General features: G+C 37.1%; 1 protein-coding gene and 1 long non-coding RNA gene across 4 annotated transcripts; both read right to left on the reverse strand.

The window, feature by feature from the left end:
• Positions 1–24: 24 nt before the first annotated feature.
• On the reverse strand, positions 25–22,807 carry LOC100874662 (uncharacterized). Of its 3 annotated transcripts, XM_076534486.1 has the most exons (15): positions 21,934–22,411; positions 19,950–20,160; positions 19,748–19,871; positions 19,539–19,584; positions 17,963–18,053; positions 17,695–17,892; positions 14,689–17,583; positions 2,036–2,157; positions 1,870–1,978; positions 1,589–1,813; positions 1,317–1,517; positions 1,041–1,250; positions 653–839; positions 348–594; positions 25–274 (listed from the first exon to the last, which is right to left on the reverse strand). In XM_076534486.1, exons 1-15 carry the CDS (start codon positions 22,077–22,079, stop codon positions 190–192), a joined length of 5,097 nt encoding a protein of 1,698 aa, XP_076390601.1. In that variant the 5' UTR covers positions 22,080–22,411; the 3' UTR covers positions 25–189. The 3 variants fall into 3 exon arrangements, with proteins under 3 accessions (XP_076390601.1, XP_012139843.2, XP_076390602.1); XM_012284453.2 differs by lacking the exons at positions 19,539–19,584; positions 19,748–19,871; positions 19,950–20,160; positions 21,934–22,411 and adding an exon at positions 19,078–19,202; XM_076534487.1 differs by lacking the exons at positions 25–274; positions 348–594; positions 653–839; positions 1,041–1,250 and having other exon boundaries at positions 1,584–1,813; positions 21,934–22,807.
• Positions 8,266–14,682, reverse strand: LOC143265008 (uncharacterized). The gene is made up of 2 exons (XR_013039046.1): positions 14,119–14,682; positions 8,266–14,028 (listed from the first exon to the last, which is right to left on the reverse strand). It is a non-coding gene; the product is annotated as an uncharacterized LOC143265008 (long non-coding RNA).
• Positions 22,808–22,838: the final 31 nt, after the last annotated feature.

The raw sequence follows: 22,838 nt of genomic DNA on the forward strand, positions 1-22,838 counted from the left end.
AAATACCTTTTAGAAATGTATCAATTTATTTTTATAATATTTATTAAATTAAATTACATTATAAATAATATATATATGCTTGAAAAAATATACCCAAATTTAACAATATTAATATATTAAAATTATATACATTCAGCATAAACGTATTAAATATAATACTTAAATAATACTATGGCAGTACAAATAAGTTTAGCTCTTCGGTGATTCGGACTTTTCTTTGCTTTTTATTAGTTCTGAATATTTGCGGAAAAATTCAGGTCCATCCCAATGACCGCTGTAAATTAAAAATACATGTATCACACTTCTTTCCCAAAGTCGTGACTTGATTATAATTATGGTAATCTTACCGCAACATTAAATTCCAGTATAATAAAGGAAACGCATATGCTTTGAGTAGAAACGTGAAAAAGTACTCTCGACTTTGATTAACAGGGAACGTCTCCATTGGTTGTAAATTGTAATCAAATTCAGCTAAAATACATTTTCTGTATCCAGTAACCAAAGGACAGGAAGAGTAACCATTATAAGCCATAGTCATTGGTTTACCAGCCATATCATCCATGATATTCTTATACAATACTTTGCCCTGAGCCGCTGAAAAAATATTTCAATAAAATTTTGTTCTCATAAGAACAATGCATTCGTACTGTACCTATAGCTGCCATAGTTTTAGAATTTGGAGTACTAGTGCAATCTCCAATTCCATATATATTTGAGTATTTCGTATGTCGTAGGGTTTTAGAATCGACGGACAAAAATCCCGCTTCATTTGTTAATGACGGATGTTTTTTCAGAATATCAGGTGCACCCATGGGGGGACATACGTGAAGTAACGAGAACTAGACAAAAATTATTATTAATTAAAGTCTCATATATAACATCTGTACACACGTGTAAATTCGGGTACAACGCCGACGTAACTTTAGGTTAAATTTTTAAATTCAAGCCATTTTCGAAAAACAAATGATAGAAGGTTCCCCTACATTTAACCTTAACCAGAGGAAAGTCTACATTGCACCCGACATATTACACAATAATACCTTTTCAACGAAAGTTTCATTTGAACCATCTAATTTCTGAAATACAGCTTCCTGTTTAGTTGGGTCTATTTCAATTAGATTTGTCTGAAGATTCACATTAATGTCCCTTCGTTCGCAAACTTTCCAAAGTGCATCAGCATATTTTTTGACACCAAATATTACTGGTAAAGATGTATTATACACGACTCTTATATTACCACGTACTTTTTTCTGTATAAAAAGTTACCATTAGTACATATATTCATGATAAAAATATGAGTACAAAATGAGATATACCTTACGGAAAAATTCTTCTGCAATATACAAAATTTTCTGTGGTGCTCCAGGACATTTAACTGGACTGTTTGGGAAGGTAAATATTGCATTACCCTCTGTTATTCTTGAAATCTTTGAGTACACATTTGGAACAGTGTCAGCACCATAAATAGAACAAACTTGTGACAGTCCATCTTGAAGACTCTTTACTAAACCTGGTATCTAAAATAAGCATAAAAGATTATTGATATCTATACATCAGTAACAGATATAAAAATTTTGTCCAACCTCACTTTTTCCCAATGTAACTGCAATCCCACTGCTACAATCATAATTTCATATTGCACAGTATCTCCATTACTCATTGTGACTTGATTCTGTTCAGGTTCGAAGCTCATCACATTTTCTTGTAACCATGTAGCATCTTTGGGTAAAACTTCTTTCATTGGTTTCTTTGAAGCATCGAAAGACCTTATACCACCACCAATCAATGTAAACATAGGTTGATAATAGTGTATCTACAATGTTGCTACTATTAAAATAGAAATTTTAATTATGTAGATTGACAACTTACCTGGCTGGGTTCCACTATGATGACTTTTTTAGGATCTTTAAATGTGTTTGCAAATTTTGCTGCCATAGTGCAACCACCAGTTCCACCTCCAACTACCAATACTTTACATCTGTAATGTTGAATCATTAACACAAATATATTCACAAAGTAGTGTAATATTACTTACGAATAATGATGATTTCTGTACACATTTTTGATTAGTGTGCCTCTCTTAAAGGACTCAAAATTGCATTCACTTAGGCAAGACAGAATGGGACGGAGACTTTTAGAGTAATTCATTTTTAAAATCTGCTGAAATAAAACAAGTATTTCTAAGTTATGATACAATTCATTTAAACTATAAATACTGATCAAGACTTTAACAAGAAGTTCTTGTTATATTATTTAAATAAGTGTGAAGAGACAAATATACCCTGAAAGATATGCTTCTATATTTGAAATATGATAATAATAATTATCGACAAGGTGTGATAAAGTCTCACCCGATTGTGCAAGTGTCAATTGCAAGTTAATACCAAAAGGATTAAAATTGCCAATATCAGTTCTGAAGTGTTCTGCCAAAATTTCTTGCAAATATGCTTTAATTCTTCGTTTATCTAATCAAGAATAACTGTTACGTAGCTGCAACGCTCAACAAGTCGGCTTTCTCGTGTCGTATCTCAAGAGGTTTACTCCTCACGTAGACCTACGTTTATAAACTTTTGCGTGCGCATGCGCAAATTTAAATTTCGAAGAGAAAGTTCTTTTTTATTCTGTTAATAAATTTAGACGTCTACTAATATTTTTAATATTATTAAAAATTATTTTTACTTCTAAATTTTGAATAAACAATTTTTTTCGAAAAAGTACTGACGTTAAAATTAATGGAAGAGAGGAATGAATTAAACTCGTGAAAGTTTCTTTTAGTCATTCTTTTGCTTCTCTCTTTATTGAGGATAACTTTTTTTTTAAACGCCGCCTGAAACTAGGCAAGCTCAGCTCGAGTCCCAAAAATCATCAATCCTGAAAGCGGAAAAAAAAACTTGAATTTTCTAAAAAAGAAACAGCGTGAAAGTACAATCTCGTAAAATTAACAATTGCACTCGTAATTGAAACGTCGTAAAATGAGATCTACTTCCGGTAGATAAAAGTAATCGTATTGAAACGTAATATGAAACGAGAAGCGGTCAGTTTCGAACCGAATATAACTTATCGAGCGGACATTGAAAAATTCTCGACAAGAAAACAATTTATAAAATTTCTTTCGCAGGATTGAGGACTTCCGGGATGAGCGTGTATCCACGATACGCAGACATGCGCGTGAAATACAAATGCACGACTTGCAAACGATAATAATAATAAGTATACACTCTCCACGAATCGTCGTTTCTGTTTAAGTCCTTAAGAATAAATTTATTTACATCGCGGACACGATTCCTTCGCTCTTGAGAAAGAAAAAAAAAAAAGAAAAAATCCCCGACTCGATCGAATTCGTGTGCATTTCTCGAAGAACGAAACGGAAGCTTTCTCTCCAAACGTTTCTGTTTCTTTCTCTAAATATTACTATAACAACTTTTTTTCGATCCGTTTCGATCTTCGAAACAAATTTTTTAATAATACACTCCGTGTCGCTGAATTGGTGAACAATGTAACGGTCATTACAAATACACACATTATTCGAAAACAATTAGCAATAAACGTCGCTTGTACCACACAGCCAAGAGAACGGAAAAAAACTAGAGGCGGGAAATTTGAAGGAAGAAATGCTTGAGGCTCGTTTCCGAGATTTAGTGGAATCGTAAAATTGATCTTCTTCTACAAAAATGAATCTTTTACAAAAATTGATATTTTACAAATTAATAAATTGATAAATTTGCTAATGAATTTGAGATAGAAATAATTATTTTGATCTGATTTACGAATCCACGTGACTATGTCTAAGAAGTTTCGATGGCTCTCGGCTACGGGACAATACGAAAATACATGTAGTCAGCGTGATAAAATAGGCTCGTCGATCTATCCAGCTATCGTAGTAAGAATAAAAAATATTCCTTGCAATATCGTTCGAACGACGAGCGTAACGATTATTTTATCGCGCCGAGAAAGCTTCGGAACATTTATTGCTAACACACCTTTTCCTTCGTTGAACGCGTCGCAAAAGGCATTTGACAATTCACGATTCTAAAGTTACAATTCGATCGGCTTATCGTTAATCAATAAATACAATTTCCTCGTGCACTTCGAACTTGGTGCGCAACCACGATATGCACAGACAGAAAGAACGACGGAGGCTAATTTTTCGAAAGGTTTCTCCTCGTTTCTTGTTGTTATTTAGAATTATTATTCAATGTTATCGATATTAAATGTTAATGTTAATAATTATGTAACGAGAGCACGTTTACTTTACGCTCGGTACGAAACATGCGTGAAAACCGGTGATAACATTTTTCGATACAGTACGCACGGCCGTTCGCGGTATTCCTCTTAAAAAATAATACCTACTGGAGGATAGAATCGAGTATTTAAACTTGCGTTCGCTAAATATATGCAAGTCTCGTGGTACTTCGAAGACATTTTTAAAATACAATAACGTAGTAGTCTCGTCATTTAATTGCCGCGTTACGACAACTTGTACCATCGTGTTTTTTGTATTTTCCATTTTGTTCTCTATGATAGATAAATCATTACGTGTGGTGTGAACGTGTCCGAGTGTGTGTGTTCGTGTGTGCAATGTCGAGTCATTTCATTTGGTTTATTTTGGCATACAAAATAATTTTATTTACAGTCTGACGATAATATTATTAATTATTTACCTATAGTCCTTTAATGCTAAAGTGGCGGATAATATAGTTTCGGTTACGTACTATATTATGCGGTCTTCGGCTATTTACATAACAAAAACGGCACGAATAAATATATCATTGGACAATGGACCAAGTTTTTCGGTGTGCATTGTTTTCGAACGATTCGTTGGTTAGTGACAATTCTGGAGGAAATCGAGTCTTCAATAATATGCTAGTAACTACTTTCGTGGTCAACATTTATGTACATCGAACGGAGAAATTTTTTCACCCCTTTCTTCAAACAGAATTTGTATAAACAACGTGAAGAATATTACAACTTTTAAAATTTAAAATGCAACGTTTTACATTCCTTGTAATAAGAAATAACATAAAATAGAGTCTCTAATTTACATTCTTTCTTATTCCAGATTTTAACGTAAAAACCATTTAATATTCTACACTGTGTTTACACTTATTCTTTACAATTTAAACCTAAACTTTAAACCTTCATACGCTAAATCAAAATCTCGTTAAATGCATGATGAATGTAAACAGCAAACGGCTGGTTAAAAATGAACAAAAAAGAGACATTCTATAGAACATCATAATTCACTGAACGTAAAGAAAGCTTAAACGCTATGACACCCCGATTTGCTTGGGAACGTCCCTATCTAACGAATCAGTCGATGATGAACTTAATGTAGCCGCAAAATCGCGGCTTCAGTAAAAAATAGAACGTGGCAGTTGAACGGAACAATAGAAAGAAGAGTGTGTGTAGCCCTCTAGGTAAAATGAAGTTCTCGCGTTTCAATAGCGAGTGTACTTTCAACGATTCTATAAAAGAGACAATTTAGAGAACATCTCATAAAATTAGAAGTTTGGAAGAGCCTGAGGACTACGGTGATATGAAACGTATTCTTTCAAGTATTCGCAGCTGTGAGAGAATTCGTCTCGTATCTTACAATGTGTGATGGTGTACTGTTAGGTGCGACGTAGGCTTACTTTTGTTTGGGGAGAAGAGTCTAGGTTTACTGCAGATTTTTCTTTTTCTGCTTTGAATAAAAACTCACTGAATAAATTTGAGGATCTGATAATTCACAAATATGTAGACTTTTGTTTATAGTTTTCTGCTTTGGTCAAGTTTGAGAACTCTCCCTTGATAAATTTAAGAATTCCAGAAATTATAAATGTTTGGGAGTTACTAATATGACAATTTAGAAATATGTAGATTTTTGTTTTTAATTTTCTCCCTTGGTCAAGTTTGAGAACTCTCCCTTGATAAATCTGACAATTCCACTAATTAAAAATATTTGAGAGTTACAAATCTGACAACTCAATAATAATTAGATTTCTCTTTTCAATTTCTTCCCTTGGATAAATTTGAGAACTCTCCCTTGACAAATCTGACAATTCCACTAATTAGAAATATTTGAGAGTTACAAATCTGACAACTCAGTAATATGTAGATTTCCCTTTTTAATTTTTTCCCTTGGATAAATTTGAGAACTCTCCCTTGACAAATCTGACAATTCCACTAATTAGAAATATTTGAGAGTTACAAATCTCACAACTCAGTAATAAGTAGATTTCCCTTTTCAATTTCTTCCCTTGGATAAATTTGAGAACTCTCCCTTGACAAATCTAACAATTCCACTAATTAGAAATATTTGAGAGTTACAAATCTGATAACTCAATAATATGTAGATTTCCCTTTCTAATTTTTTCCCTTGGATAAATTTGAGAACTCTCCCTTGATAAATCTGACAATTCCACTAATTAGAAATATGTGAGAGTTACAAATCTGACAACTCAGTAATATATAGATTTCCCTTTTCAATTTTGTTCCCTGGATAAATTTGAGAACTCTCCCTTGACAAATCTAACAATTCCACTAATTAAAAATATTTGTGAGTTACAAATCTGCCAATTTAAAAATATGAAACATAAAAACTTGAAACTTGATAATTTGTTCCACTCCTAGACTCCCCACACATTCTCCATAAAAACCAAAAAATAATGCTACCCTATTAACTAGCAAGCCTACAGTCGCCTCCTAACATACAAACTAACAAAAATCAGTCACGTAATCCAATGACCCGGGACGAAGTGAAATTTTCTTTCTTAACTAACCGTGTACCTAATTTGACCTGAGTAAGAACATTATTTCCTTCATTTTTCTCGCGTTCTACTCGAAAGCATTCTAATCGCTCTTGTTGAATTACGTTAAAACTTTGGCCAACGTAAAAGGCGGTCAGCAAGCTTCGCGTCTTCCTGAATCGATCTTCGATACAGCCGTGTGTGTACGTGTGTGTGCACGGTGAACGACAAAAAATCGCTAGAACTTTCCCTCGTCGTGATATATATATATAGAGAAGATTTCCTCTTGATCATCTAGGATGAGAAACGAGGACGAAAGCCGCACAATTCCAACGCGTCTTCGCACAGTGTGCACAAGCGAAGAAACGAAACGGGATGAAAATTCCTCTTCTTTCGAGGTGGGCATCAGGTCACTTCGGAGGGCTGCTTTCTGTGTTTTTTTTTACCAATATCCTCTTCTACCAACGTCCGGATACTACGAGGTGTGGGACTGCTGACTCTGTGACAATTTGCTGGAACTTTTGTGGTGGCTAGACGAGTGTTTCTCCTGAAAATATAAGCACAGCTGTGATACTCTATTTCTTAAAATTTTACTAAAAAAAAAAAGATCCTAATTCTGCGATTGCCTCTGCTTTGCAAGAAAATATTTATTGTAATACGAGTTTCGTAATTAAATTCTATTAATACTTATCGTTATCAATGAACTGCCTCGACTGCCACGTTTTTCGATCAAGCTATTAATGTACATAAATTAATAATAAATTCTATGTAATTTTCTATGGCAGTCGAAGTATCGGTGAATGAATGAAACTGAATGCAAGAAGTTGCCTTATAATTAACTTTATCTGTAACCCGAGTGGAGCAACAATTTTGTTGAAAATTGTGATTCGAGATAGACAAGTTCATTTGCAAATTAATCAAGGTATCAATGACCGATGGCAATTAGCAACTCTTCAACCAAAGACTCAAAACAAATTTTGTTACAATTTAAATTAAATATAAATATTACTGTGCTAATAGAATTCTAGTACAATGAGTCTCGTAATAAGTTTGTAATTTAATAATTTAATGAATGTCGGGTTGAAGAGTCTCTCATGAAAGAAAATGAAACGCAAATAAACGCCATGCATATTACAAGAAAGCTCAGCTAACGCGCGCATGCCCATGCAAATTTCACACAATACATTCGTGACAATCAACAACGATAACAACAATAAACGTCGATTCACAATACCCTCCACCAAGCGAGTAAAATCAATTACGTGTCTTAGCCCGTTGAAATTAATCATCCACATGTGTGATGCATACCAAATGATGACTTTTACACAATGAGATAATAATCGTATTACATACTGATAGCTGTGATAATATAATGTTAGTACACAAAAAAGATGCGGCGAGTATGGTGTGCGATATTATATATATATCTAAAATATATAAGCGTACGCACACACGCGTATATTTCTCTATATACGCGTATGTACGTACGCGTTTATGGTGTGTGTTAAGAAAAGAGACAAAATAATCACTAAGGTACTTTTCGTTTCCACAGAACGTTTATTTGCTGATGCTTATTTCTTTTCTTCATCGAACACCTGACGCGTACGATAATGCATATTTTAATATTAAACACCTTCGTTTGTTAAATTAAATTTTAATATCCCACTGCCGCGGAATTGCTGCGAGATTGGAATTTATTTGGTAGACTCTTGTTATGCGAATTAAATTTTTGATCATCTGGTTCTGATGAGGAATTGTTGCAACGCGTTGTACGCTTGGTAGTACCATACGTGGTAGTACAACGCGTAAGAGGACAACGCTTGGTAACACAAAGCGTAGTTAATACAACGCGTGGTAATACAAAGCGTAGTAATTATAACGCGTGGTAGTACAATACGTAATCGATACAACGCGTGGTACTACAACGCTTGATAGTACAACGCGTGGTAGTGCAACGCTTGATAGTACAATGCATGGAAGTACAACGCTTGAGAGTATAATGCGTGGTAGTGCAACGCTTGATAATACTACGCGTGGTAGTACAACGCTTGATAGTACAACGCGTGGTAGTGCAACGCTTGATAGTACAACGCATGGAAGTACAACGCTTGAGAGTACAATGCGTGGTAGTGCAACGCTTGATAGTACTACGCGTGGTAGTACAACGCTTGATAGTACAACGCGTGGTACCACAACGCTTGATAGTACAACGCATGGTAGTACAACGCGTGGTAGTACGACGCTTGATAATACAACGCTTGGCAGTACAACGCGTGGTAATACAAAGCGTAGTAAGTACAACGCGTGGTAATACAAAGCGTAGTAAGTACAACGCGTGGTAATACAAAGCGCAGACGATATAATGCGTGGTAGTCCAAAGCGTAGTCAGTACAACGCGTGGTAATACAAAGCGTGGTAAGTACAACGCGTGGTAATACAAAGCGTAGTCAGTACAACGCGTGGTAATACAAAGCGCTGTATGTACAACGCGTAGTAAATACAACGCGTGGTAAGTACAACGCGTGGTAATACAACGCTTGGTAATACAAAGCGCAGTCGATACAACACGTGGTAGTACAACGCTTGGTAATACAAAGCGCAGTCGATACAACGCGTGGTAGTACAACGCTTGGTAATACAAAGCGCAATCGATACAATACGTGGTAGTACAACGCTTGGTAATACAAAGCGCAGTCGATACAATACGTGGTAGTACAACGCTTGGTAATACAAAGCGCAGTCGATACAATACGTGGTAATACAAAGCTAACGCCCGTCATAACAAGAGTCTACCTTACTATCTTACAAGATAAATTTCTCCCGCGGCAGCGAGCATATCAATACAAATTTCTGACGTCAATCACGCAAATATACAATTCCGCGCGTGATTTCTATACCATCAGAAACTTCTGTATTATGAAAGTAAATGAAACCGAAATGAATGAACGACGCTAATTACAATGATACCAATTCGTTGGTCCACATAGTTATCGGAACTTGGAGCTTACATCGGTTAAACGCAGGTGTTTATCATAAAGATGGCAGATAACGTACGCGACAAGTGGTTGATATACATTGTGTACAGTATAGATGCAGTGTTCGCAATTGTTTTTACACATCTGGTGTTCCTCCTTTATAATCGAACAATACGGTTCATTTGTCCATATCACTCAATCGCTGTTCACATGCGTGGCCTCGTATTTTTATCACTATCATGTATGTGTATATATATATAGATATATATATATATATAATATTTTGTATGTGTATATATAAAACTCTCTTTTAATTTCTCACTGTCGGAGAGTACAAAACCTACATTAATTTACCTTAGCAATTATTTTGTCTTCGTACGACTTGTACAATTGCACAGTTCTTAACTAGGCCGATCCCTTTTTTTTGCGTTTCTAGTAGGTTCTTTCTTTTGTTTAATTTTAATCACACCGCACACAACTTGCTCGCGTTTCGGAATGGTGGTTAAGGCCAAAAACGGAGGTTCTTCGGTTTCCATTCGGTGTTCCAAACGTATCAGGAAGAATAAATTCTAATGTCTTCCTGAATGTTTGCTTGAAATCTATAAATCGTACAGTGACGGATTCGGGCACTTTTTGACGAAAATGTTATTTTTTTAAAAATCAATCTGAGAGTTTAAACTCGAACGTAATTTTAACACTCTTATATTAGAATTAAATTACTAAAATTAAAATTAGTATCGGTCATACGATTTTAAATAAAATTAGCGTTTCTTGGTTCCACCATCCGCCACTGGTGCTGTGGACCAATTCGACGTGCCACGCCATACTGTCCGTACAAAAATTCTACGAATGGCCCACGATTTCTGACTATAGATTCGGTGCAGACAAGTTACCTTTGTCGTTACTATTTTACACAATATCACAATTACATACGAAGTACATTTAACTAGTCAAAGTATCTTTGTCATACATCAAGGTATCTTTGAGAAAAGAAAATCAAATTAGTTACATTACATAATATTTGTTATGTAAACACAAGTCTAAAATCCATTGTAACACAATGAAATTCACTTCAAAACAAAGACTGACTATCTGTACTGTTTGTATAACAAATTTTTCAACAATGTACATCTACTGACATTTGAACAAATTGTTCAGTACAACCAGTTACAATTTGCAAATTAAACTTCTTATCAAATTAAAAAAAATTTCAAAATATGAATAAGTTCAATGAAAAATTGCAGTAACAAAAATGGCTCATCTGCACCGAATTCAAAAGTATAACATGCCTCAAAAAGAGATCTCTTCCGTGCAAATTTCAGTGCTCAGTCGAGTGTCCTTTCTTGTAAATAAATCATCGTCTAACAGAATTTTGCACCGAAGAGAATTAAAAATTAGACAACGATCATAGCAATCACACAGTACACATGTCTATAAGTTGAAAATACTATAGTACTAATTGTGACAATATAACTATAACAATAACAAACAATGACATCGATGCGCTAATAGCGGCACGATCGAATATAATTCTTGTCCGTCACAATGGCAAATCACATTTAACACACGCTTTTTTTTTTTTACAGAACGGCGTGTCTATGTGTAAAATATAAACGCAATCTTAATAGTTCATATATATATTTTTTTAATATATTAATCACGCTATTTCTCTCGCTTACTTTTTTTTTCAACACGTTCCTGAGATAATATCCATTCTATATGCAATGATTATTTTTACTTTGTTGTACATACATATATATATGTATTATATTGTCAATGACGTGAATAAAGCGATAAAAATTACAGGAGAAACTATACGCGTCGTAATTGAAATAAATATAAAAAAACGAACTACGTACACTTAAAGAGGCTCGATAATGTAAACTCGAAGCATTCGTACAATGTAAGAAAAGTTCTGACTTAATTGCACCGAAAAGATCGATGTCATCGAATCGCCCAGAAATCAAAATTATTCTGTTCTTTATCGGGTAACACTCGATCAGTCGTAATCTTAAAGTTTGAGAAATAAAGAATTGTTCACACGTTCACATACAGGTACTCGAAATTGTAAAAATGAAAAAACAGGTATACCAGTTGATTCTACTAAACATTTTTCCACAACGCTTGGTAGTACAACGCGTGGTAATACAACGGATGGTAGTACAACGCGTGGTAATACAACGGATGGTAGTACAACGCGTGGTAATACAACGGATGGTAGTACAACGCGTGGAAGTACAACGCTTAATAGTATAACGCGTGGTAATGCAACGCTTGATAGTACAACGCATGGTAGTACAACGCTTGATAGTACAACGCGTGGTAGTACAACGCTTGACAGCACAACGCATGGTAGTACAACGCGTGGTAGTACAACGCGTGATAATACAAAGCGCAGTCAGTGCAACGCGTGGTAGTACAAAGCGTAGTAAGTACAACGCGTGGTAATACAAAGCGTAGTAAGTACAACGCGTGGTAGTACAACGCTTGGTAGTACAACGCGTGGTAGTACAACGCTTGGTAGTACAACGCGTGATAATACAAAGCGCAGTCAGTGCAACGCGTGGTAGTACAAAGCGTAGTAAGTACAACGCGTGGTAATACAAAGCGTAGTAAGTACAACGCGTGGTAGTACAAAGCGTAGTAAGTACAACGTGTGGTAATACAAAGCGTAGTCAGTACAACGCGTGGTAATTCAAAGCGCAATCGATACAACGCGTGGTAATACAACGCGTGGTAGTACAAAGCGTAGTCAGCAACGCGAGAAAAAGAAAACCAACTATGAATGACTGTAAATGAATGAATGAGTCAGTATTCTAACAACGAGATTTCATAGTAAGTTATACTATTAATATTTCACGATACTTAGGAAACTCGTTATTGCGAAAACGTTTAATTACTATAATGCAACTTTTGATTTAAGATTATTGCGATAACCCTTTGCGTTTCCCTTTTGTTACATCGTCGCGCATTAAAACTCAATATAAATTGCATTACATGTTGATGTAATTACAATTTTATGTATTACAAATTTCTGAAAGTTTTACGTGACAATGTAACAATTTACATTCAAGCACAAAGATATGATTTCGATGCTAGAATAAGAAATTCTAAATGCAAAGTAATTTGAAAATGAATCGCAAAAGATTAATCGAAAATCTCGTCATATCCGCGCAATGACAAAATGATACAATGTGTCTCAACAAGATCGTGTGTCTGTATATACCTTTACAAATACGTACACTTTTTGAAATTCACATTAATAATTACATTTATGCTCTGAGCATTCTCGCCGCTTCATCGTATACGGATACATTTTTTCTTTTATGTTTTGTCATTTTTTTGTCTGTTTTTTCGTTTTAGTTTAAGTAACCTCGTAAGTTTCTATAGCCATTTACCCGTTTCGAAATCGCGGAATCGATTCCGTTATAAACGCAACATTCTGCACACCACCTTTTCGTCGAAACCCTTTGCCAGCAAAGGAATATCTTTCAATTTGTACCTCGATTAACGTATGTCGAAAGATTGAGCGTTCCGTTAATCGAAATCTATCAACGTTTGACCGTAAGCGCAAAACGTAATCCTTTTCATCCTGGCAGTGCGTTCAATCTTCGATTAAACGAAACTAAACACCGTCCTTCCTACAAATCGCACGTCTCGCGACGGTCGTCTTCGTGATGCAGTTACTTCATCCTCAAACATGGTCGCGACGGACCTTGCAATTTGTTCTCGAACCGAAGGCTCACACTCATTAACTACTCTAAGGAGAGATGCGCTACAGGTACAAAGGTGAAAAGACCGAAGTGGTAAATGTAACACTAGGAATAATAGAGATCGTACGGTGTCATGCTGCTACTTCTACCATTCACAAACTGGAAGGGAAGAAGAAGAGAAGGATACAGACAGGGTGAAAAGTATATTCCTTTAAGATCGCAAATCGGTTTCTACGGGAATCTTCAGCCACTTCCTCTCTTCGAACACAAAACAACCATCCACTTCCACAATACCCTATAAAAATTCACAGTATTCAAACACATTGCACGCAAATTTATATGTAGTTAATATTTGAAAACCGTCGACGATGCACGGACGTGCAGTGAGTAACCTAGAAATTTGATAATTCGCAATAGAATTATCAAATCTCTGCACTTACGAATTTGAAAAGCTAAAAATCTGGCAACTCGAGAACCAAGAAAAGTTTCCAACAAAATTCCCAGGTTCCTGAATTCCCAAATTTACTGCATTCAATTCCGCTCCGTCTCACCGCTGCGCACCATGCACGTCGTTGCTCTCTCCGGCGGTTCCTCGAGCCGCCAAACTTAGATCTGCGGATAAATTTCACGCGTTAAATAATTTGTAGAGTTAACAGAGAAAGTGGCTGCAGTTGTGCTAGTCGCTACTTTTGGAAAAACTACCTTTGAAGTCCACTACAAGACAGGATTTCCATACGAACGTTATTCCGGTGGCGGAGGAGGTGGCGGTGGCGAGGAACTAGGGGGTGGTCCGCTCGGCAACGGTGGCGGTGTCTTGGGTTCCTGCCGAGCAGACGCGACAGGAATCATGTTCTGATTCTGTCGCAAGTTCGGTGGTAAGGACGGTGGCGGCACAGACGTGTCGATGGCGCCGTCGGACGTCATGATGACGTTGCCCGTCGGATACATAGGGTACTGTTGCTGGTACTGCGAGTAGTACATGACCGGGTCGTACATGTATCCGGCGGGAAACATCGAGGGTGGCGGATAATTCGCGAAGAAATAAGAGTCGGTTTGCGACTGGTTGACGTGGGCAGCCCTCGAGTAGCCTGGATCGCCACGAGCCGGAGGAGGCGGATGAGGATGATGCGGATTACGGGTACCGTTACTATTGTAGGTGTCTTGTTGATAGTAGCCGTCCCGCTGGCCGGGAACATTGTAATGGCCCGCCGATCCTGCTGGTGGTGGACCACGCCCGATATACTGGCGGCCGCCTCTACCGCCTCCACGTACCTTGTTATTGCTGCCCGAGCTATAGTGTCTGCCGTTCTGCCGTTCGCCAGGTCGATGCTGTCCGTAGCCCGCCGACGACACCTGCGATTGCTTCTTCGTTGCTGGTGTATTGGCCAGTGGGTTCTCCTTCGGATCGGAACGCTCGCGTTTACGACTCTCGCTCGAGAATTCCGGGACGATACTGGAACTACTCGTCGTCGACGGAGCGGCCGCTGAACTCCTCGAGATCCCGTCCGTGCGGATCTTGATCTTCAGCGGTGCCTGAACCACAGGCTGAGCCGGGGAACTGGACACGTTGTCGGTGCCTTTCAACCGTTCCTTGGGGATGATGATTTTGATGCTGGTATTTTGAGGGGATTTGTTCTTCTCTGTCGACGCTGCTGCTCCCGTGCTGGCCGTCGATTCCGTGCTCAAATTTAGTTTGTCTTTGGGGATGGTGATTTTGATGGGTACCGCCGTTACGGTTTCTTCGCCCTTCTCTTTATCCTTCTCGCGGTGTTTCTCTTTGTCTTTGTCTTTATGCTTGTGCTTGTGCTTTTCCTTGGTCTTCTCTTTGTCTTTGTGTTTGTGTTTCTCCTTCTTCTTCTTCTTCTCGCTCTTGCGGTGCTCCGACCGCTTCTCTTCCGCGGGTGGGACGGGTGTTACCGTCGTCGACGTTGGTACGGGAAGCACTGACTCGGTGCTGGTTTGTACGGGTTCGGAAAACGCGCTGATGTCAACGGTAGATGCTATGACGGGCTCGTTGACTATGGGTAAAGACATGCTCGGATTTTGGACCAAACCGTGATTATCTGTTAGTAACATCGAATGAGATATAGATTGTTGCTGTTGCGGTGCTTGTTGTTGTTGCAGCTGTTGTTGCTGGTATTGTTCCTGGTGCATCTGTTGTGGCGTTATTTGACTAAACTGATGCACGTTCTGCAGCAACGACGGCAACGGCGCTAGAGGTTCCTGAAGCAGAGCACTTATACTTTGAGCAGACTTCATTGGCGATAAATATTCGCTCTTGATCTGCGAATGTTCCATTTTTATTTGCATGTCTGACTTGTAAGGTTCCTTCTTAATTTGGAACTCCTGTGATTCTTGCTTCACGGCTAAGTTTGCGTCCATACCATTGGTCAAACCTTGTTGATTCGACATCTGCTGCTGCGTGGACACTGGACCGAAACGTGATATCGTCGGTTCAGCGTCGAACGGTTTGATGAGTTCGGGTGGTTTCATGTCGTTGGCGATTTGAGTGGCTCTACCGTTTGCCGACGGATTGTCTCTAATTGGTTGTATCAGTTCTGGTACCCTACCAAGCATCTTGACAGCCTCGAAACTGGACGTGTCCTCCATTTTCACTTTCGCTTGCTGTCCACTATCGCTAGTACTGCCGGCGCGGTGTCTCTTGTGCGACGTTGTAGAGACATCGCTTGCCGATCGCTTGACCGATGGCGTTTCTGGTTGCTGCAAGCCCGGCGGGCTCGCGAAAGGTGATACTAAATTAAAACCTATCGACGTATCTGGTACGCGTTCTTGTTTAGGAACTTTTGCAGCCGAGGGTGGCGTCTTTTGTTTAGATTTAGGCCTTTGCGAGTGGGACTCTCGAGGCGTTGGTACTTTCTCCGGACTGAACAGCGATTTCGGCTTGCCAGGAGGAGTTTGTAGTGCGCTTTGTTGCATGTCGGATTTGTCTGGATCGTCGTACCGTGGTCGCTTTTCAGTTTTCGGGTCGTCGAGATTGTTCAAAGAAGACAAACTCGACGACTGGGAACTACCGTTCTTGATCGTGTCCTTTAAAATTTGAGACACACCATGGGCGGTGTGTTGACTGGCCACCGTCTTCGACGTCAAGGATTTCTGAGCGAGCAAGGAGGCCGAACTGGAACTGGTCGGTGACTTCTCTTGCGTGAACGAACTTTGCGCGGTTGTGAGCTTCGCGTCGGTAGAAATCGAACCGCTACTGGTTTGCAATTTCTCCGACTGATTGTATTTAGTATGATGAGGTGGTTTTTGCGTATTTGAAGCGTATGGTACATCGAGTGTAGGTTTGGGTGGAGGTAATGGTTTTTCTATGAGTTTCCTTACTTCTTCGCATCTCTGTTCCAACGTATCGGACTTTCTCTGTCGTTCGACTCTCGTTGGGTCCGGATATTTGTATGGCTTTTGTTCGTTATCTTTCCTATGCTCTACAGGTTTATGCCTCGGGTCGTACATCCGCTTATCGTGACCCTGATGCTTATTTTCTATGCCGCTTATTCGGTGCACGCTATGATTATTATTACTAAGTTTTTCCTGCATGTTTCCATGGGCCACTGGATCCTGAAGGGTTGCGACGTCCGGTCTGTGTGTCGTGGAATCCGTCAGCGAATTATCCAAGTTTGGATCTTTCGGCATCGTATGACTATGCGAATGAAGAGTACTACTACTATTACTACTGCTACTTGTACCAGTGCTCGAATTGTACTCTCTTTGTAACCTCTGCCTATTAGGATCACGATTTGGTTCCCTAGCTTGAGTACTACTAGAATGTCTCTGAGGTACCGGCTGTCCGACTTTAACTTCTGGTCTGTGGTGATGATTGTGATGAAGCGCCTTCTGTCCTAGAGGCAATGGATGTTTGTTCAGCACGTTTGTACTAGATACAGGTTTATGATGATGCGAATGATGCTTATTGATATCCGATGCGTGACTCTGCGGAACAGTAGTCGGAACCGTCGTCTTTTCCCTTTCTATACGTTCGCGTTCCTTTTTCTCTCTGTATTCCCTATAGTCGACGGGTGGCCTTGAAGGCGCAGGAGCTATTTGTTTCTTGTCTTCTTGTTTCTCCGTATGATGAGGTCGACTTGCATGGAATGTGGGTCCACCATCGGCCGTCGTCGCAGGAGACTGTACTTTACGAGGTTCTGCATCCTACAAAAAAATAAAACAAGATAGTTCATCGTATTCTAGTACAGATTTAAACCGATATAAAATAGGACATCTACATTACAGAAACATAAAGTAATGTATAAATGTACTTACGAAAGGTGAATTCGGTAAACTAGGGTGATTAATGCTTGGACTTTGATTGGCAGATATGCTCATAATTTTTCTTTTCAATCTCGATGGACACTTATCAAATATATGAAGGAATTCTGCTGTAAGCTCTTGTAAAAGTTCGGAAGTTACGCTCTTGTCGACATACCAAAACCAGTGCTTCCCTTCCGTACTTTGTGGAATCTATGAATATCCATAATGCATTTAAGAAGAATTTAAAACCTTTTTACGGAAAAACATTAGTCGTATTTACCTCCCAATTGGACCATTTGCAAGCAAGATGTATACAGAAACAGGCAACCACCGTTGGTTTATACTGCAGACACATGGTTGTCAAATGTAAACTGAAAAGAAAAAATTGTTCTATAAGTCGATGCAAAGTTGGTAACCTTTCAATTAGCGATGCCTTGTTGAAATATAACCCAGGGCATAAAAAGAACTGTACTACAGAAGTGAAAGTACTAGTTCCATTAAACATGGGTAATATCGGGATAAAACCAGGACGAATTTCTTACGATTCGTTGAAAATTAACTACATTAATCCCAATTATAGCTTACATAAGTGGAATTTAATTCCAAAGAGTACGTTTCCAAAACAGTTGAAAAAAATGTCACAATGCAATTCTCTCTTTCGCGATGAGCTAGACAAAAATTTCTATATAAATATTCTCAAATAAATGGATGAACGATGATTTTCTAGGTACAAAATCATGAAAGCCCTACAATACTCTGTTGTATCGTAACAAATTTACCGAAGTTTGCCCCAACATAATCCCATGACAGAGTGAATTTTGGGTTAATACTGTGTATATGTCTCTATACACTGATATACATCAGTATGGAATTGCAAAACAAAATTACTTGAGGTACGAAATTTCATGTATTCAGAGAACGTATCGTTTCGAGAAAATCGAATCATTATCAATTTTGTAAACTTTTCATACTTCTCAATAAGCATGTAGATATATGCAGTATAAATTTCCTCTTAACAACAGAGAAATTAAGGCTCAATCTACGCTAATTGCTGTTACAATCTGTTCAAATATTATTCAATTATTATCAAATGGATCTGCCATTACTTCTCCACCCATATTCAAAATTATCAAATAATACTTGAATGGATTATAATTTTATGGCCATACCATACTAGTTATAAATACAGTCTAATGGTATGGCATTTTCCTTTATCAGTAAATGATTTTAACATTCATACACCATTTCACTGCTTTCACATTCATTTCATTCACTCTTAAATTTGTTTTGTGCATCTACAGCTTAAAATAAGTGTATGTAAATATAAAAATAAAAATTGGACAATATACCGTAATGTAAGAGAAAACGATCAGTCCTTAAGAATATTTCATTTACCTTCAATTAAGCAATCCTCATCGTGAACTTAGTTTACGAAATAAACTTCGTTTCGCTTTGGCATACGTTCTCTTTAGAATCAGACATTACCGCGACTGCAACGCAACATTCCTCCCCAAAAGTTACTGTTGACATTTAAACATTCGCATTAGAATTCAGAAAACGTACGAAATCAAAGTAAACTTTCATGTATCGTGTCAAATTTTTATATCCTATTTATGCAATTTACGTAAATTGTACTTTTACAGTGTCATGGAACAAAAGACATTTGTATTTTATATGAAAGATATCTGTAATGTTTCATTTCACGTTTACTTTGTTTTCTAAAAGGAGAACAGGTCAGAATGTTGCGCCAGTGGCTATTGCCTGACAGTCTTAGCTTGGAAATATGCTCCAGCTGGCATCTATTTGACCAGAAGACTGCTAAGAGTAAGAGATACTAGGAAATAATGTGTAGCCACCTGTTAGATGCCATGAAGTATGAAGTCTGGGCTAAGTCCTTGCTCGCTGCAAAAAAAGTGATAATACCTCAGTAGAATGTTATACTAAGACATCATCTAAATTTTTATTACTATATGCAATTTTTCAACGTGCTAATTTGGTTATAAGATAGTTATAGCAAAATTAGTAGTTAAAATTCTATGAACATCTTTAAGCATAATTTATATACCTTTAACCAGTTGACAACATCTAACAACATGTGTGTGGGGATGATCAATGGCGACATCAAACCCCAATGTTTGCAGTAGGACGTTTTCATTGAATACCAGATCCTGAGCTTGCTCAAGGTATTGCTGTAGATAAAAGCTCGTTTAAGTAATGACATTTGCCATTAGTTATATCACAAATATTATTGCTCCTCTCAGTTATACCTCAGACCGGATGTCAGGTGGGGGCTGATCTCTGTGAAGACACATATGTGCCATTTTGATAACATGTTCTAACTTGCGTGGTTGTTCTTCCACTTTTGCTGCTAAAAATAATGCTGCTGCCGCAATTGCATTCCTGTGGAAATGTGACAGCGAGTGGAATACATAGAATCTGTGCATATACACTATTGCTGTGTTGATACATAATTGTGACCTACAATAAACTAATTAAGGAAAATACCGTTTAAATAGTATTGAATTATTAATTATAGTGCCTTTAATAAATCATAAAGTAAATGATCCTTTATGCTACTCAGAGTCAAATGCGGTCATAGTTTTTGCTGATTTAAATGTATCTCAAGTAAAGACATTTACTTCTTTAATGTAACAAATGTTACATAAATAAATGCAAAATAATTGTATAATATAATGAATCAAAATAACTTGCTATAAAGAATGTTCTTCATATTGGTAACATAATAATAACGATCTATATTTAGTTTGCAATATTGATTAGTATTTCTATACTTATTTCTGAACTATTCTTGTATTTCACATAATTAATATGTAACAAATATTTCAAACATGCATATTTTGTATAACAGATATACATTGTTAATTCTACCAGAATATTAACAACAAAAAAAAACAATATTAAAAACAATAAATATAACTAAAACACTTAATAATTACATTAAATGGTAAGATTAGAAAATGGAGGGAACAATATATTATATTGAAAAAATTTTATTCAATCTGTATATTACATTAATATAAAAAACTTGATCAAATAAATCACATAATATTAATTTGCTTTAATCTTGACTTTCACTTGTTCCTTATGTATTTTAAGATCTTCTTGCTTTATATATTTTATCACATGAATATTTTATACTTTAGATTATTCATTACCTAAGTAAAAGGAAAATATATAAACTGGAACTTTAGAGTAAATCACATAAAAGGAAAATATAAAATGATATAAAGAGACTGTTATACATATATAGAGTAATGTTAGTGTACTTTGTATAATACAAAGAAATTCAATTCAACATTACTCAAACTGCAATCTATGTATTATATTACAAATTATACTTATAACTTTCAAACTGAAAATACTACAAAGAACATGCCGAAGTTCTGTCGATTGGAAAGATAATTAAGATATTTATGACTTTCAAACATGTATCTGAAACATAAAAATGTTATAGAAAATACAAATGTATGCTGTATTCTAAAAGAAGTCGTTGAACAAAAATGCATAAATTATAATGACCAAAAACTTTCAAATAAAATCTAATTATAAACAAGTTCGAATTGAAATCAATTCTCAGTAGGAAAAATTCTCTACGACAATAAAAACAATGTGTCAGTTTACAAACCAAGAAACACAGTTTGCATAAACACGTAGTGATAAGCAATTAGCAGGAAATTATATTCACTATAGATGCAATCTCAAGATATGCAATGAAAACAAATTGAAAATAAAAAATGATATACTTGCATAAGAAATATCAGCAATAACCACGATTTTGGTTGGCACTACTGTCAAACTTAGCTTAGCAAATAATGCTGTCTTTTCGTGACCCTATTTTCTGTCCTCCTTTCGGACAACAAAATTCTGTCGAGCATTTTCAATTACCCACAATAATCTACGATCAGCATGAACTCACTGAATAGCATAAAGGTGCCGAAATTCATCGTGTACTAAACGTAACACAATGAAGTTCAATATGGAGAACCGTAATCATGACGCGTGACCTCCTCTTTCGCACGTCATTCATGTTTACAACATGTTACGTATCTCGCGTTAACATCGGCATTTGAATAACTTGAGAATCATTAAAAAAAAGTACACGACCGCGTAAACGTACGCGATTGTTCTAAATGATTTGAAAGAGGAAAAACATGAAGTGATTGCGAGGATAGGGGGAAAGGGAAGAGTTAGGAAACACGCAACTGAACACGCATTCCGTTAAAAGGATACACCACGAGCCGCTGTCCCATATCCTGAATGAAATTCGCTGCCTGCTGCCGGTAGCTCAGTTCCTTATCCGCGTCGATGCCGCATCTTCTGCTCGGCGTGTTTGTAAGCTGTTCTTTCGTAAAGTACCATTTTTCGTCAGCCGCCATTTATATGTACACACAACTCGGTACTAACGATGCGCACTTCACGGCAGTCGCGACGGTGGCGGCGGGCACACAATGCACAATAGCGACACGTTGAAAACTTCACGTCACTACGCTGATCGGAAACTGCAAGTTCATACTTGCAGAATTTTAAGCAACGAAACGAATCATTCATTAATTCTGTTGAAGATGGGTCCCCCTTCTGATCTTACTATTCCTTCATCGATACTCGATCTTTTTTTCGAACAGTTACCTTTTGCACATTTTATATTGTATGTTACGCACACGCGGTATTTGAAATACCGGAAGTAATATGTATTTTTATAATCGTTCGATACGCGTCCAACGTCAAGACACTGCTTTAAAATTAAAAATTCTTAGGGTGCGTTTAGACTGAACGAGCTAGAGCATTCGTTCATACCAAGTGTTTGAATACGAGCGAATGTTTGTGTAGTTTAAACCGAGCATTCGAACTTGAATTAAAACAGGGTAAAGTAAATTGTGGTAAATCGAATCATATCGAATTGAATCGCAAAACAAGTCGAATCGAAATTGCATCGAACTAAATCAGATCGACTCGAATTCTCATAAATCGTGCCAAATTATATTGCGTCGAATTGATTCGATGAGCAATGTTTACATTTATTGAATTTTGCTGAAATGGGAAAAGAGTATTCGATCGCTCGGTCTAAATGCACCTTTAAGAAAGCTTTAATACTTTCATTATGTTCATTATATGTAAGATTGTCGTACTTTGCAGGT

The sequence above is a fragment of the Megachile rotundata genome, chromosome 8 (assembly GCF_050947335.1).
Source record: "Megachile rotundata isolate GNS110a chromosome 8, iyMegRotu1, whole genome shotgun sequence".
NCBI lineage: Eukaryota > Metazoa > Arthropoda > Insecta > Hymenoptera > Megachilidae > Megachile > Megachile rotundata.

Excerpts from the sequence above, each read along its gene's own strand:
- LOC100874662 (XM_076534486.1), bottom strand. The coding sequence starts at position 22,079 with ATGGCGGCTGACGAAAAATGGTACTTTACGAAAGAACAGCTTACAAAC. Across the intron at positions 20,161-21,933 it reads ATGGGACAGCGGCTCGTGGT|GTCACAATTATGTATCAACA; the intron begins GTATCCTTTTAA and ends AGTTTATTGTAG. Across the intron at positions 17,584-17,694 it reads GTTTACCGAATTCACCTTTC|GATGCAGAACCTCGTAAAGT; the intron begins GTAAGTACATTT and ends ATTTTTTTGTAG.